Source organism: Leucopleurus acutus, assembly GCF_964270905.1.
Source record: "Leucopleurus acutus genome assembly, chromosome: 11".
Classification (NCBI taxonomy): Eukaryota; Metazoa; Chordata; class Mammalia; order Artiodactyla; family Delphinidae; genus Leucopleurus; species Leucopleurus acutus.
Genome location: NC_139152.1, coordinates 93,535,440 through 93,550,828, shown reverse-complemented (window position 1 = coordinate 93,550,828; position 15,389 = coordinate 93,535,440). Strand labels below are relative to the sequence as shown.

Below are 15,389 nucleotides of genomic sequence, written 5' to 3'. Positions count from 1 at the left end.
GAGTGCGGATAACAGACTCTTAGGACGCAATGCTCTTCTTTGACAAGTGACTGGAGCCCAGAGAGCAAGTAAGCACATACATATTGAGTGCCTACTGTGTGCCAGGCACACAGGGAAGGCAACTGTTATCTCAGAGAGGGGAAGCAACTCGTCCAGGGTTACACTGCTATTCTTTGGTAAAGCTGAGACTTGACCTGGGTCACTGGCCTCATGGCCTAGCATCCTGGGGCGCTGGCCTGAGGGATCACTCTCCCAGTAGCAGCACACCCGCTCCGGAGGGCAAGACGCAGACCCTGACCATGAGTTTTGAAAGGAGCTAGGCACACAGTAGGTGCATCTCTGCACGAATGTTGAACCCATTCCACAAGGGTCCTCCGCCTGAGGGATTCCACGTTGGGCACTGAGAGGAAGTTATCCTCAAATACAGGGCACAGCGGGGGGCTTCAGGGTGATGCACAACTGCCCCTCTGCCCCTCTGCCACCCTATAGTGGCCATGCCCCATGCCACCGTTGGCACCCTCCTCCTGGGAGAAAGCATTGCCTTGGATGCAGTGATGCCCCCCAAAAAGATGCCCAGCGAGCCACCTTATGTGGAGGTTTAGAGATAAGTGACTTAAGCAAAGTCACCCCATTATTAAGTGGTGTGCAGCGTCATCCTCAATTGCTGCCCTGTGTGTGGAGTGGTTCTGCCCTCCCGGAGCTTCCGGTCAGGCGCAGAGACTGGGGACCGAGTAAGGAGACACCTGCTTATGCAGGACCTCGTGTGGGGAGCTCTGTACAGTCCGCCCTCACAGCCCACCAGGCCCGAGCTGCCAGCCCACGAGTGGTTCAGGGAGGTCACATCTGCGAAAGCTCCCAGTGCAGAGTGAAGCTCGCCACTTCGGGCAGGTGCTGTTGCTCCAAACTCTTCCCTGGGAGCTCCAGGTCCCCTTTACTCCAGGAAAAGAGATGCAGGACTGGCAACCCCACCCAGATTCCAAAAGCTTGAGAGCCATTTACTGCAACTCACGGTCTAAAACACTTCCCTTTTTAAGTCAGCTTCTCCTTGACATTATTTTTATGTTTATTGAGCCCCTGCTGTGTGCCAGGCACAGCAAGAGGTGGTACGTTCTCCGTAATAGAAATGATGATGAAGATGATGAGCCAAAAGAATAACGGCAGCTGCCATTAATTTAGCTCTTTACACGATTATCTATTTTGAGGTATGAGTTCCATTTTAATGAGGCCCAGAGATGTGCAGTCACTTACCCAAGGTCACACAGACAAGAAGAGCAAGTGCTGAGGGTGAAGCTTGAGTGGTCTAAGGGCAGAACTCTGCTTAGTTTCTCTGGACCCAGTTTCACAGGCTCTTGAGACACACCGAGTCTTAAAAGAGGTGAAGGGAACCAACAGTTACGGAGCTCCTACTATGTGCCAGGCACAGTGTAGTTCTCTACGTTATCTCAGCTAATCCTTGCAACGGCCGCACAGGGTGGATACTAGTACTAATGCCATTTGATAGATGAGGAAACATGTTCAGAGAGGTTGATTAACTGGCCCAAGGGCACACAGTGATAGAGCTGGGGTTTGGACACAAGTCTGTCTGACTCCGAGCCCAGTTTCTTTCCTCCACTGCCAGTGGTCTCTCTCCTTATCTGCCCCAGGGCTTTCCTCTGTCTGGTTGTAGTCCCAGTCCTGGAGTATCGTTGAGTTCCGCCAGTGTAGAGAGAATAAGTGGGATCAGAGAAAGGCAGTCAAGAAGACACTTTCTCTGATGTCCAGCAGAGGGCGCCCCATCCACAGCCAGACTGCCAAAGCTGTTTCTCTCTGGGTGGCCAGTTGGGTGCCCCAGGAGAGCCTGGAGATTGGGTGTGGCTCATGGCAGCTCCCAGCCTTTGCGCTCCATCCTTCTTGGCCCTCTTATAGAGATGTGCCCTCCAGCAGACCCACTGAGATGGGAATCACCCACCCAAAAGGGCCAGGTGAAAATAATGACCCCCATTTTATGGATGAGGAAACTCAGACTGGGGGGTGGAAGAGACCTACCCAGGGTTCCACAGCTAGTGCTGGCTGTCCTGGAGTAAGATTTGCCAGGCTCCCACCCAACACATACCTCAGGAGACTGCCTTGGGGGTTGGGGGTGCCAACTGAGGTTCTGATTCCAAGCCTTCTTGGAACATTGGCTCAGTTCCCAGGGGCTGTTTCACAGGGAGGTAGGGGGCCCTACAGCAGGGAGCAGAAAGGAAAAGGTGCAGGGGAGTGGTCGCAGAGTTGCCCAGCTATCAGCTCATGTCCCATCACTTGCAACAAGTGAGTGTGACTGCCCTCCAAGGTAACGGAGCCTGGCCGGTCTTGGAAAACACGTCCTCTGGAAACCAGCAGAGGAGAGGCTCATGGAGGCCTCATCTCAGGGAGGGTGAGTCTCCCGCACTCTGCGGTGCAGGGAACAGGCTGTGCGCAGCAGGAGGCCTCTGAGAACCTGAAGGCGGGTTTTCAAGTCGGCCCACGGGCCTCTGCTTGTAGGTTCTCTGCAGGGGCTGGTGTATCCTGCCACCGACCCCAATTCCTCCTATACAGAAACGGGCCAGCAGGTGGTGCCAGGGCTATCGCCCAAGCCCATCTTCCCTATGTTGGTTTGAGGGTCCTGAGGAGGGCCACAGAACCCGAGTTTCCAGACTAGCACCCTGGTTGCCCTTACACTGTAGCATTGAGGTGTGTGGCCTGGCGCCACAAAGCTGGGATGCCTGGGGAGCCCCAGAAGGCTCAGCCGGGCCTGGTAGAGACCAGGGAGTCATCACTCAGAGCCTGTTTACTCCCCTTCAGATTCGGGGGATAAGATCTCAAGAGGTAGTGCAGCAGCGACGGGAAACACTATCCACTGCGTGTGTACGTTGTGCCAGGCCCTACACTCATCCTCCATCACACACCTCATTTCATCCTCACAACAGTCCCACGGTAGTCTCCGTGCTATCATCCCCCTCATATAAATGAATAAACCGAGGCTCAGAGAGGTCAGTTAAGGCCCACAGGGGCACACAGCTGCTTTCCCTGCACTGTCTGAACCATATCTCTTTCTAGTTCATGAAAACAAATGACAGGGGCCCCAGGTATTCCTTCCACTTCCCCCTGTGTTGCCCCAGATACCATGGCATGAATCAGTCTGTCCTTGCCTCTCTTCCCGTTTTCATTTATTTCAACATCTTTTGTGCATCTACTGTGTGCTCGGGCCCAGTGAGTTGGGAGCTGCTTGAGGGCAGTGACTGGGTCTTATTTAATACTGAGCCCCTCGCTGTGTATTGAGCTCTCTGTTCAGCCCAGGGGAGCCAGGGGAACAAGATGTCACTAGCACTTAAGAGGTATGCATCGAGGGAATTCCCTGCCGGTCCAGTGGTTAGGATTCGGCGCTTTCACTGCCACGGGCCCGGGTTCGATCCCTGGTCAGGGAACTAAGATCCCACAAGCCGCACAGCGCAGCCAAAAACAAAGGTATGCGCGCACCGAGGCCGTGAATTGAAGTAAAGAAGGGGCGGAGCCTGGGGGAGCCGGTGGGACCCTCCTCTTCCACACCCACACACACAGGAGGCCGGTTCAGGGGGAGCAGAGGCAGCTGCCTTTATTGGGGGCCATGGGCCGGCTGGCTTCACTCAAAGGCCACGCACTTGATCTTGAAGTCGCCATCGGCTGCCAGGTAGTTGATGGCCTCCAGGTTGAGGCGGTTGGGGAACTTGAAATCGTATCCACCAGGCAGCTGGATGGTTAGGTCCGCCTGGTCGAAGGAGACGCACACCTGGGGGTGGAGAGGAGCAGTGAGCGTGTGGACCCCACAGCGGGAGCCTCGGCCCTGCAGCCACGGCCTGCAGGTCCTAGGCCCCCCCAGAGCCCTTTCCTCACGTAGCCCTGACAACAGCCCCGCTTCATGGTGAGGCCCTGAGGTTGGGAGAGGGGATGCTTCTTACCGAGGATCACACAGCAGGTGACTGAAGGGAGGGGAGATGGGGAGGGAGGGAAGGGGGGGCAGGGTGGGACCCAGGTCTCTAGCCACTCAACCCAGCTCTGCCCCAGCCCACCCAGGGCCCTGACCCCACCCCCAGACCCCAGCCCACCTCCACAACACTTCCAGGCTGGAAGGGGAAGACGGACTCCCGCTGCTCAGCCCCCCAGGCCCCGCCATCCTTGCTGTTACACACGATGGTGTTGGTGTCCCCGTGCGCGTCGAAGCGGGGGTTGAAGTGTAGGCACAGGTTGTTGCCATCTTTGCCCATGTTCAGCACGAAGCTAGGGGATAGCAGGTGGGCTTGAAGCTGCCCCCTCCCGCTGCAGCCCCCTCAGGCCGACCAGTCTGTGCCACTCATTCCACGTTAATGGACCTCACCGGGGCAACGCATGGAGCCGAGGCAGGAAACCTGGATTCTAGCTGTGCCCTGCCACCTCCTTGCTGTGTGACCTTGAGCAAGTCCCTGCTCCATCTGGGTCTCAGTTTCCATATCTGCACAGTAGGGGCTCCACAGGAAGTATCTCTTAAGGGCCTTGCTATGCTGACAGCCAGGACTCTTGTAGACATGAATTTGTGTCCCTGCCCGTTTGGTCAAGGTCAGAGACTCCCTCCAGATGGTGACCTCTGGGAGGGCAAGTGTCCTGTCTGTCTTGTCTATCTCTGTATCCCTGGTGCCCAGCATGATGCGTGACACACAGTAGGTGCTCTGTAACCGTGGGGCGAATGAACGAATAACAATAATGCATTTGCTGAGTGGAGGTAACAGCAAGGCCTCCCTCTGAGGGTTTAGAAGGAATTACATGAGCAGTGCATATGAAGCGTGCGGCTCTATACTGTCAGCTGGTCATCAACGTGTGAGATGACCCAGCATTTCGCCTCCACACAACCTCCCCCCCTCCATTAACTGATTAACAAACGAGGCTCAAGGCGGTTGGTTGACTGGTCCAAGCTCACAAGGCTGCGGTGAAACTAGGCCAGCTGGCCGAATGAATGATGAGCTAAGGAAGGACGGAAGGAGTGAAAGTCGAGAGTCCAGAGCGCAGGATACACAGACCTCAGAGGGCGGGCAGCGAGGGTGACACCCTTTCACTCCCTCTCCCCGCCCCGCTCAGCCTCTGGTCCCGCCCACAGCAGTAGGGAGGGGAAGGCCAGCCGAGGCAGCTGACGAGGCCGCAGCTGGTTTAGTTTAAGGGGGCGACAACGGTGGGAGCGTCCAGACTCCGCGGAGGAAGTGACTCACCCAGAACTCGTAGCCTCAGCAGCCGCCGACATTAACCCCGCCCCGCCGGGGGGAGGAGCCGGGCCCGGCCAGCCACGCCCCTGCCAGACGCGGGGCGGGACCCTCGAGCTCCAGCCCCCGCCCCTGCCGCCCGCCGCCCCCGCCGTCGTTCCCTCACCTCTTGGCGTCCGGGGGCACCTCGCCCCGCACTCTGAGGCACTCCCCAGGTTTGAGATTCAGGTTGCTGGCGACCAGACCCTGCGCAGACAAGACCCCGCCCAGCCGGGTTAGAGGACGCAGGGTGGGAGGTCGTGCCCCGCGCCGGGAAGACCAGGCCTGCTCTGACCAGGCCGACCCGAAGGCTGAGGAACCCGGCTGCAAGTTCTAGACTCTCCTTCTTTGTGTGGTCCTGGGCAAGTTTCTTGTCTGTAACATGACTGAGGTTCTAGAAGACAGGATCTAGAAGTTTCTGCGGTTTAGCCCGGGGATTTTAGATGCAGAGTAGCCTGGGTGGTGGAGTGCTGTGCTCCATCGCCTCATTGAATAGATGGAGAGAACCAGGCTCCAAATGCGTCACACTGCGAGTTGGGGGCAAAGGAAGGTGAGTGAGGCGCCTGCCCCTCTGCTGGCGAGGAAGAGGCCTGGGGCTGGGCCATCCCCCACCATCCCCTTCAAGCTCCTCTGTGCAGAGAGGGCCAGGGGCTGGAGAGGAGACCCCTAAGGGGCACAGCTAGACCCCTCTAAGAAGGGAGAGCAGCCCAGGGCGGGAGCCTGCAACCTGGCTGGCTCGGGGTTAACAAGAGCCAGCGCAAAGCTTCACTGGTGTGAGTGGTTCCTCCTGCCAGAAACTTGAATCCTTTCCCTAGGGGCCTGCAGAAGATTCTTGCTGCTTTCTTGCTCCTTTATCACAGCCCCCACCCCCCAGCTTGGAGGAATGGTTGAGCGGGAATTGCCCCAGCCCCCACCTGACCAGCCTGGACAGAATCACCCGCCCCGGGCTAACCCAGGCAGGCTCCCTCCCGGCAGCCTGTTTCAGATCCTGGCGACTTTTACAGCTCGGGAGCAGAGGGTGACTCTGCCCTGGCCCAGTGACGGGGACAGCTGCAGGGGGGAGGGGACAGGAGGCTCTTTGGGGGGAAGGGGGAAGGGATAGTGGCCTGGGCACCCTCAAAATGCCCCACTACACCTCCAGTCGGCCACACCCTTCCCACTCCCACTTCTCAGAGAGCTGCAGAATGTAAGCCCTTGGCAGAAATAACTGCTGTCAGACCCTGGAGGAATCCAGAAAATTCTTAAGCCAGAGAAGGCCTTGGGGAAGCATGGAGCCCACCCCCATTTTACAGACACGGCCACTGAGGCCCAGAAAAGACACTTGTTCAAGGCCACACCACAAGAACTAGAACCCAGATCGTGATCTGCCCTCACTATGCCTGGCTGTCTGCCCCCACGCCATCTCTGGGCCTTGGGGTGGGGTCCCCATACTCACACAAGCCATGATTGAGGAGAGGAGGATGTTCCTGGGACTTCAGGACCAGCTGTCTGAAGACTACCCGAGAGATGGGCTACAGCCCGCTCCCACCCTTTTAACTGGACCAGACCCGGGTGAGTCCCGCCCCCTGGATGCTGAGCCAATTGTAACTCAGAAAGGAGATGGGGGCCACGGGAGGCGGAGTCAATGGAATTTTGAAGCCAGTTCTGGAGCAGAGATGACCAATCAGAGTGGAGACCCCCTCCCATTCCTTCTTAGCCACTCCCCCACGGTCCAGGCTCCACCTCCCATTCTCTTACCCCTTCCCAAAATTATGCTGTGGCAAGGATTGGGGGAAGCCAGTGGAAAATAGTTTGAGGATGAGCTAGGCCCAAGAGTTGGCTGGAAGAGGGCCAGGGCCAGCTAGCTGAGCTCAGGGGGTCCCCCATAGAAGGCGGCTGAGGAGGTGCAGTGTCCTTCAAGAATTAGATCTGGGGTTCGTGAGGCTGCTCCCTGGCAGGGGCCAGGGCGTGGCCCGCTCTGGGCGCCTCTGCAGAGGACCCAGGACCCATTAACCACAAAGCCCTGCCCCTGCGTGGGCCTCCCTCTGAAGCAGAGATTGCGGCTGCTGCTCTCGTGCTCCTCGCTAGCGCTAAAGAAAGGCTGGGCCGGTGCCAGGCTTGAGGCCGCCGCCCAGGCTCAGGGCTCAGGCCTCAGGCTTCGTTCTGCCCTCCCGAGGGGTCTGCCGGGGATCCTCCAAGAGCCCCTGCCTGACAGCCTCTGTCCTGTCCGAGAGGCTCAGGCCTGGGAGAGGGCCCAGGGTGAGCCAGACCATGAGGGGATGGGGTCCCCGGTCTGTGCACCCCCATCCACTCTCCTCACATTTCTCCCTCTGACACCCGGCACAGCTTTCCCTTTCCCCATCTGTTTATTTTACTGAGTACCTACTATGTGCCTGGCCCTGAGCTAGCCTCAGAGGATTCAAAGATGAAGCCCTCAGTCCCTGTTCTCAAGTAGCCCACTGTTGGGGCAGAATCTGGCCATGAATCTAATTAAGAAGTAGCACGATGCAGGCTCTGAGGGAAGTCATGAGCGAGCACCTCGGTGGGATGGTCCAGAATGGGAAGAAGGTGGGTCTTGAAGGATGGGTGAAGAAGCAGGGACTGGCATTCCAGCGTGGGGGAAATGAGAAGGCACAGGTCCGGGGAACAGTGAGCATCTGGGCATGGCTGGAGTTTAGGGTGTGCTGGGGAAAGACAGGGCATGCGGGGGGGAAGCCAGTGGCACCTGGATCGTGAAGGGCCTCACTGAGGGGTTTGGGCATTGTTTTATCGGAGGGTGCTGGGGAGCCACCAAAGGTTATAGGAAGAGTGAGTATTGAGGCCAGATTCAGGCTGCAGGGAAAATCACTGCAGCAACAGAGTTGAAGGTGGGGTGGAGGGGTGCTCACCTCACACTCAGAAACCAGGTAGAGGAAGGAGCGTGGGGAGCACTGGGTGAGGTGGGGGGCTTGCTAAGAGAGTTATCAACAGGACCGCCTTCACGTCACTGTCCCCCTTCTGAAATCACCAGCACTGAAGAGGGAAGTAGATGTGGACCGGGGGTGACTCACATCTGGAGCAAACCTGCCCTGCCCTGCACTGCCTCCCCAGACCCCACCTTCCTCCAGATGACTGAAACCCACGCTGGCACAGGAGGAGAGAGGCTGCCCGGGGCTGAGAGGCAGGCCCAGAGAGGTTGGGTCGCACCCCTTGCGAGCCCCTCATCCCTCCTCCTAGAGCAAGCCAGCTGCCACGGAAACCAACAACAGAGCTTCACTTTTTCCTCCAGGGCCTCCCCCAAACCTCAGCATTAGGGAGGGGTGGGGGGGTGCCTAGCTCCATTGCCTTTCCTCTGTGCTTCCCCTCCGAGGCCCACAGACACTCTCTCTGCCTGGTCAAGGAACGGGGGCATTTCAGGAGGCGTCCAGGCAGTCGTTGCTGTGACTGCCATCAGGTGGGACTGGCTGGCTGTTCCAACCCAGTAGTTGGGCTCTCAGGGCCTCAGGAGCTGCTCCTCCATTCTTCCCCCAGCCTGGAAGACGGGTCCAGCACCAGGAAGTGTTTGCTGTTGGATGAGGGGCTGCTTTACTCCTCTCCGGCATCTGGCCTGTCGAGAGATGGAGTGGCAGGGTGACAGAGTGTATAGGCTCCCGGAAAGGCCCCTTTGGGAGTCTGGAGACTTGGGTTCTGGTTCTAGCTCTGCCACGCCCTCCGCAGGGCATCCTGGCAAGCTGCTTCTCCCTGCTTGCCTCAGTCTCCCCGTCTGTGAATTGGGGATGTGCAGCCCTGCTCTCCTGCATAAGGTTAGTACAAGGTGGAGTTCGGGTCTGTTGTACTTAATAGATGATTACTTTTTTCATAGAGTCTCAGAAGGTTTTAGCCTTCCTCTTGTCTCTTCTCCCAGGCTGAGTTCACCTTCCTGGGTCGGCATTTCTGGGAGGCCTCCCCCTCACCACCACCCCCCATCCCTTGGCAGTCTCCTCCTGCTTAGGCTGCGGTGGGGAGTCTCTCCAGAGTCCAGTGACCCCTATAACAGGGGCCGCAGTTTTCCTGAGGCAGGGACCAGGGACAAGGTGCATTGTGTGCCCCCCGCCCCCATCTTGGGGCCTCCTATTGGTGGCGCCTACTTATCTGTCAGGCCCTGTGCCCGGCGCCTCCCTTTCATACATTATCTCATTTCGTCTTCACCTCCCTCCTGAAGCAGGCCACGTGGGTGAAACTTCTGCACAGGGAAGCTGCTCTGGGGCCCTGAAATGAAGCCGACGTTAGAATCAGAGAAGACGGACAAGTCCTGATTTGGGGGCTACCTGGCTGTGACTCTAGCCTTGGTCCTTGTCCTCCCTGAACCTGTATCCAGGCCCGGAAGGTGGGAATGTCACCCATCTTGGAGGGTAGCAGGATTGCAGGAGTGATGTGAGAGGGGCTGCACGTCAGCTCTCTCTCCTGCACCCCCGAAGGCCAAGGGCACCCACCCCAGGGACTCTCCTCCCACTCACTGGCCTGCCGCAGAGGCAGCGAGCTCTCTGGAATTCCTCTATCCTACAGGCTGGTGCTATGGGCTGGACCTTGGCTGCTGCCATGAGAAATGAGCTGAACTTGTCCAGACAGGGGATCCAGGCCAGCACGGCCCTTCCCAGCCTGCCCACTCCTGCCCTGCCCCCCCGTGAAGGCCGCGCCTCCTCCAGCTGGCCGTGGTGGAGAGGGCTGCCAGGCCCACTGAGACACCATCCGCACCCCCAGGCAACCTGGCTGGCTCAGCTGGGGAAAGTGTGGGTGGTCAGAGCCTCCAGAGCTCCTTCATTGAATGATGCAGAGACCACCCAGAGCGCGTGGCCACGTGGCCAGGGTCACACACGGAGCTAGCGCTGCAGCCCTTTCATCTGCCGAGCCAAGGAAAGAACACTGTGGTCCGGGGATACCTGGACCTCAAAATGATCTTTTCCTCCTGCTCCATGAACGAAGGACTAGTTGGGGGCTGCCCCCAACTTCAGATACTTCTCCAACCAGTTTGTGCTGGAGCCCGCCTCCCCACTTACCCACTCATCCAGTCCCACCTCCCTGCCTTTGCTTATGCTGTTCCACCTGCCCCAGCCAGCCACCTCCCCAAACACAGTACACTCTGTCACTTCTGCCTTCCCACCTGGTGTTTGTCGCCCTCTGAACACATGCCCCAGCTCGCCTTTGGGGAACACTCCTCCTCTCACATGAGGGCTGGGTGGGGTCCAGACCCTGTCATTCATTAGCCCTCCAGGGCTCAGGCATGAGTCTTTTTTATTTTTTCAAACGTTTGGGGGTGTGTGTGTGTGACAATTATAGACTCAGAGGAAGCTAAGAGGTTTTTAAAAGCTTAGAAAATATTTGAGACTTGAAGAAAAAAATGTGTTGGCCCCAAAATTCTAAGACTGAAGAGCTGGAATTAATGAACGTTTACTGTGCTCAAACCTAACACTCGGTAGTCATAAAAATTGTATTACCTTGAAAACCATTTTGTGGGTTGAATTTTCTTCGAAAGTGTGCCCAGTTCTCTCTAGAGGTTGGTCACTCCTAAATTAGATCCCCATAGCCAAATAATGTCTAAAACAAAAGCATAAAAATATTTGGAAAAATGTATAGCAAAAACACCCCATAAATATATTTAATGGGGCCTGTGGGTACATTTTAATGTTTTCTATAATGTGCTTGGGACCTGTGTATCAGGAGAGTTTGGGGCTGCAAATAACAGAAATCTCAACGAAAACTGCTTGAAAATTAAGGAAAATTCACATACCAAGCAGTCTGGAGCTAGGAGGTTTCCATGGTAGGTTAATCCAGTGGCTCAGTGAAATCAAAGATCTGGGTTCCTGCATGATCATGGATTGTGGCCATGTAGACAGTCCTTGCTCTTCTGCACAACCACAATCCACAATTCATCCTTGCTCTTAGGACAGACAGGCTAAAGGATTTGGGATGAACTGTCTTCACATCTGCAACAGACTCTCGAATGAGTCAGTTAAAAAATGTGAAGATTAAAAAAAAAAAAAAATGTGAAGATATTGGATGGGCCAAAAAGTGAATGGTCTTTTTGGCCAACCCAATATATACAGAGCAGTTAAGCAAATCAGACAAATTGGGAATCTAGGTGAAGGGCACATGAGTGTTCATTGTTCTGTTCTTGCACCTTTTCTGTTGGTTTGAAACATTTCTAAATTAAAATTTGGGGAGTGTGACATAATAAGAAATGTATATTTGGTCCATGACCCTAGTTCCTGACACAGAGTTCCTAAATCCTTTGGAATTTCCTAAGTGGTATGGGTGCCCGAAAGAGCATCTTTTGTTCTAACATTTTGGTCTCTGACCCCAGTTCCTGACACAGAGCTCCTAACTCCCTTGGAATTTCCTGGGTGATAGGATCTTCTTTTGTTCTAATGAGGTGACTCTTGGTGGGTACCTGGATGGCTTCAGGAGGGGGGCTGGTCACCAGAAAGACCAAGCAGTGATCAGACGCTTGTAACTTTCAGCCCCGCCCCCCATCCTCCAGGGAGGGGTGAGGGACTAGAGACTAACTATCAGTCATGCCTATGTGATGAACCCCTCCATGAGAATCCCCAAACCACACAGTTTGGAGAGCTTCTGGTTTGGTGAACACATCCACATGCTGGGAGGGTGGCACACCCTAACCCCACGGGAACAGAAGCCCCTCACTTTGTACCCTCCAGGACCTCACGCTATGTATATGTCTTCATCTAGCTGTTCATCCGTAAGCTTTATCATATCCTTTATTATATAATAAAACCGTATTCGTAGTGTTTCCCGAGTTTTGTGAGCCGTTGTGACAAATGATCAGACCCGAGAGGGGAGCTGTGTTGGTCAGAGTGCCAGGTGATGACCTGACACTTGTGACTGGCACTGAAGTGGGGGAAAGTCTTGGGGGACTGAGCACTTAACCTGTGGGGTCTGCACAAACTCCAGGTAGTGTCGGAATTATTGATAGATTGTAGGATACCCAGTTGGTGTCTGCAGAAAACTGGTGAGTTGTTTGATGTAGAAACCCACACATTTGGTGTCAGAGTACTGTATTCTGTGGGCAGAGGAAACAGTTTTCCCTTTCAGTTGGTGTCAGAGAAGTGGGATTTGCTACAAAGGCCCTGGCTCATGGGAACGTGTGGTTTGGGAAGAGAAAGTGTGAAACGGCGCGGGATGAGGAAACTTCGATTCCTGTGTGGTCACGTGGTCACCCATGGCATGAGCAGCAGCTGTGCTGCACTGTCTAAAGGTAAACGTGGGGGAATCCCCTGGTGGTCCAGTGGTTAGGACTCCATGCTTCCACTGCCGAGGGCCTGGATTCAATCCCTGGTCAGGGAACTAAGATCCCGCAAGTGATGCATTGCAGTCAAAAAAAAAAAAAACAAACAATTTTTTTTTTTTTTTTTTTTGGCCATGCTGTGTGGCATGTGGGATCTTAGTTCCCCGACCAGGGACCGAACCCGTGACCCCTCCGTTGGGAGTGTGGAGTCTTAACCACTGGACCACCAGGGAAGTCCCAAGATTATGTGCTTTATTTATTTTACTTTTTGCGGTACGTGGGCCTCTCACTGTTGTGGCCTCTCCCATTGCGGAGCACAGGCTCCAGACGCGCAGGCTCAGTGGCCATGGCTCACGGGCCCAGCCGCTCGGTGGCATATGGAATCTTCCCGGACCAGGGCACGAACCTGTGTCCCCTGCATCGGCAGGCGGACTCTCAACTACTGCGCCACCAGGGAAGCCCTATGTGCTTTCTTAACTAACTAAATAAATAATTTTTTTTAAAAAAGGTTAACGTTACCAATGGAATTTAGACATGGCTCCAAGTCCTGGGGAGCTGGCTTACTGATGCATAAGGAATTGCGAAAAAAGTAAAACTTACAGTCCTGTGGTTATGCTTATCTGTAATAGCTAAGATGAAATAAAAAGAGTGCTGCGTGGGACTCTGATGCTAGACCAAGCTCAGATTTCAGCGAGTCTGAGCTTCGGCCACTGTTTCAGAGCCACCCCCAGAGGAAAAAATTATGGCAGGGACAACAGAAAGTACCCCTAAGGCTTCTGGTCACCAAGAAAGTAGTCAACACGCAGGGGTGGGGGAGGAGGGAGGCAAAACTAGGTAACTATTGAAACCGGGGGTATAATGTGAAGGAGTTGTTTCATTTTGTGGACTGGTGTCATCAGCTTCCTGAAATATTAGCTGGGAGTCCAGTGAAGGCCATATGGTATTCACTGTGCTGTTCTTAGACTTTTTCTGTTGGTTTGAAACTTTTAGAGGTCTGGAGGAAACAACCCCAACAAGCTCTTCCCATCTTTCTGAAGCAGAGTCACAAGCAGAGAAATATACTGGGCCATGCTTTGCGATCACATAATAGCTGCAACCGCTTCCACACCCAAAGCCCAGAAGAGTGAGAGGATGAGAGGGATGCACCTGGAGGGTGTTGGGGCAGCCAATAAACTCTCTTACGCCTTAGCCAGGTTGAGCCAAGTCCGTCACAACCAGAAGTCTCCACAAGAGCACATTTGCTCCCACTTCCTGATGCAGCCAGGCTCAGTCAAGTACTCCCTCTTCCCCAGAAGAATCATAGTGAAGAGAATTTTCCAGACCTCGAAGTCCTACCCTCAGCCAGCTCACAGATGGCCACCTGCTCTGCAGAAGGCACTGAGGATGCTCGAGGCCAGCAGGGCACACGTTCATAGCAGCAGCCCAGGTGTGAAGGATGCCTGAAATGGAGGGGGGTGCGCAGCACCTCACCTGAGCCTCCTGGAGGGTGAGGACCGGTCTCGCACCTGTCTCCACAGAGAGGGGCCGCAGCCTCCCGGAGGCAGCCCACACAAGTCCAGACCCTGCCTCAGGTGGTCACACTTTCCAGGGGTGTGCCGTCGTGTTTAACTTAACATCACCTTTATGATGCTCATTCCCCAAGGAGTAGAGTGGGATGAGTAATGCAAGCTTGCTGGATTTTCTGAAGGACTGAGGCAGACTGGTATATAAAGGCTCAGTGAGGCACAAAGTGCTATTGTGCTAAGGTACCACTGCACACAGAGAATACTCTGCAACTGGGGTAAATCATTTCACGAAGCGGGTGGGCCAGTTCCGGGGAGCGCAGGCTCAGGCAGGGGCTCCTCCCCCCGCCCCACCCTGGACACAGACTTCAACCCACAGACACTCCCACTCGCACTTTATTAAGTACGGGAGGACTGGTTACAACAGGGGTGGAGGTGGCAGGGAAGGCCCAGCCCCCATCCCCACCATCACTGGCACGCAATAATAAATAAATAGCTGGGGGTGGGCGCGGGGGAGAGGTGGCACAGCAAACACTGACAGCACGGGGGGCGGGCCACAAAAGCCCCCCTCCCAAGCTGTGACCACCGTCAACACTGGTCTGGTACCGTGATCAGGGAGGGTGGGGCTCTCAGCTACAGAAGCCCCCAGAGCCACCAAGTGGCCCCCTTTGTGGAGGAGGGGTGTCTTCAGCACTTGGACCCGTATTTATGAACAGAAATCTGGACCCCTGGCTGGTCCAGTCAGACCCAGATTGTCCAGAGGCCAGTCTCTCAGACTTCTGGATTGTTCTATTCAGGATCCAAGAGACTAATGGGTCATTATTACCTAGGGTCCTGATTGGTCTACCAAGGACCTAGGACAAGAAAGGGTCATTGTCGCTTAGGCTCCCAACTGGTCCACTCAAGACCCAACAGCAACGAGTCACTATCACTTAGCCTTCTGATCGGTCCATTCAGGGCTCAGGACAATAGTGATTCATGGCTACCTAGACCTCTGATCGGTCAATAGGAACCCAGGGCCAGGACCCAGGAGCAGGCAGAGCCCTAGAGGCCCCAGGGAGGAGGTAGGGGATTAAGTGCTCAGGGTTGGGGGAAGTCCTCACAAGGCAGCAGGGCCCAGATTTAAACAAGCGGAGGTCACAGGTCAGGATATAAGGCCACCTGGCTGGGTCAGGCCAGGGTAAACCAGTGGCAGGGAGGGGGCAGCTTCTGGGACAGGAGAGTGCCCAGCCACTGCTGGAAGGGGGTCCGAGGGCCCTGACATCTTCCCTGGGTTCCAGCCCCACCAGGGTAGAAACTGGGGCCAGGGAGCTGGTAGCCCTTAATGCAGCTCTTGGCCCATCACCTCCATCTACAGGAACAGGGTGAGCAAGGGTTGCAGCCGCAGTTGCTGGTCAGGTGGGC

General features: G+C 55.5%; 1 protein-coding gene across 2 annotated transcripts; it reads right to left on the bottom strand.

Annotated features, from left to right (window-relative positions):
- Nucleotides 1–3,574: 3,574 nt before the first annotated feature.
- On the bottom strand, nt 3,575–6,739 carry LGALS1 (galectin 1). Of its 2 annotated transcripts, XM_082850271.1 has the most exons (4): nt 6,679–6,739; nt 5,371–5,450; nt 4,083–4,254; nt 3,575–3,766 (listed from the first exon to the last, which is right to left on the bottom strand). In XM_082850271.1, exons 1-4 carry the CDS (start codon nt 6,685–6,687, stop codon nt 3,620–3,622), a joined length of 408 nt encoding a protein of 135 aa, XP_082706397.1. In that variant the 5' UTR covers nt 6,688–6,739; the 3' UTR covers nt 3,575–3,619. The 2 variants fall into 2 exon arrangements, with proteins under 2 accessions (XP_082706397.1, XP_082706398.1); XM_082850272.1 differs by lacking the exons at nt 5,371–5,450; nt 6,679–6,739 and adding an exon at nt 5,214–5,263.
- Nucleotides 6,740–15,389: the final 8,650 nt, after the last annotated feature.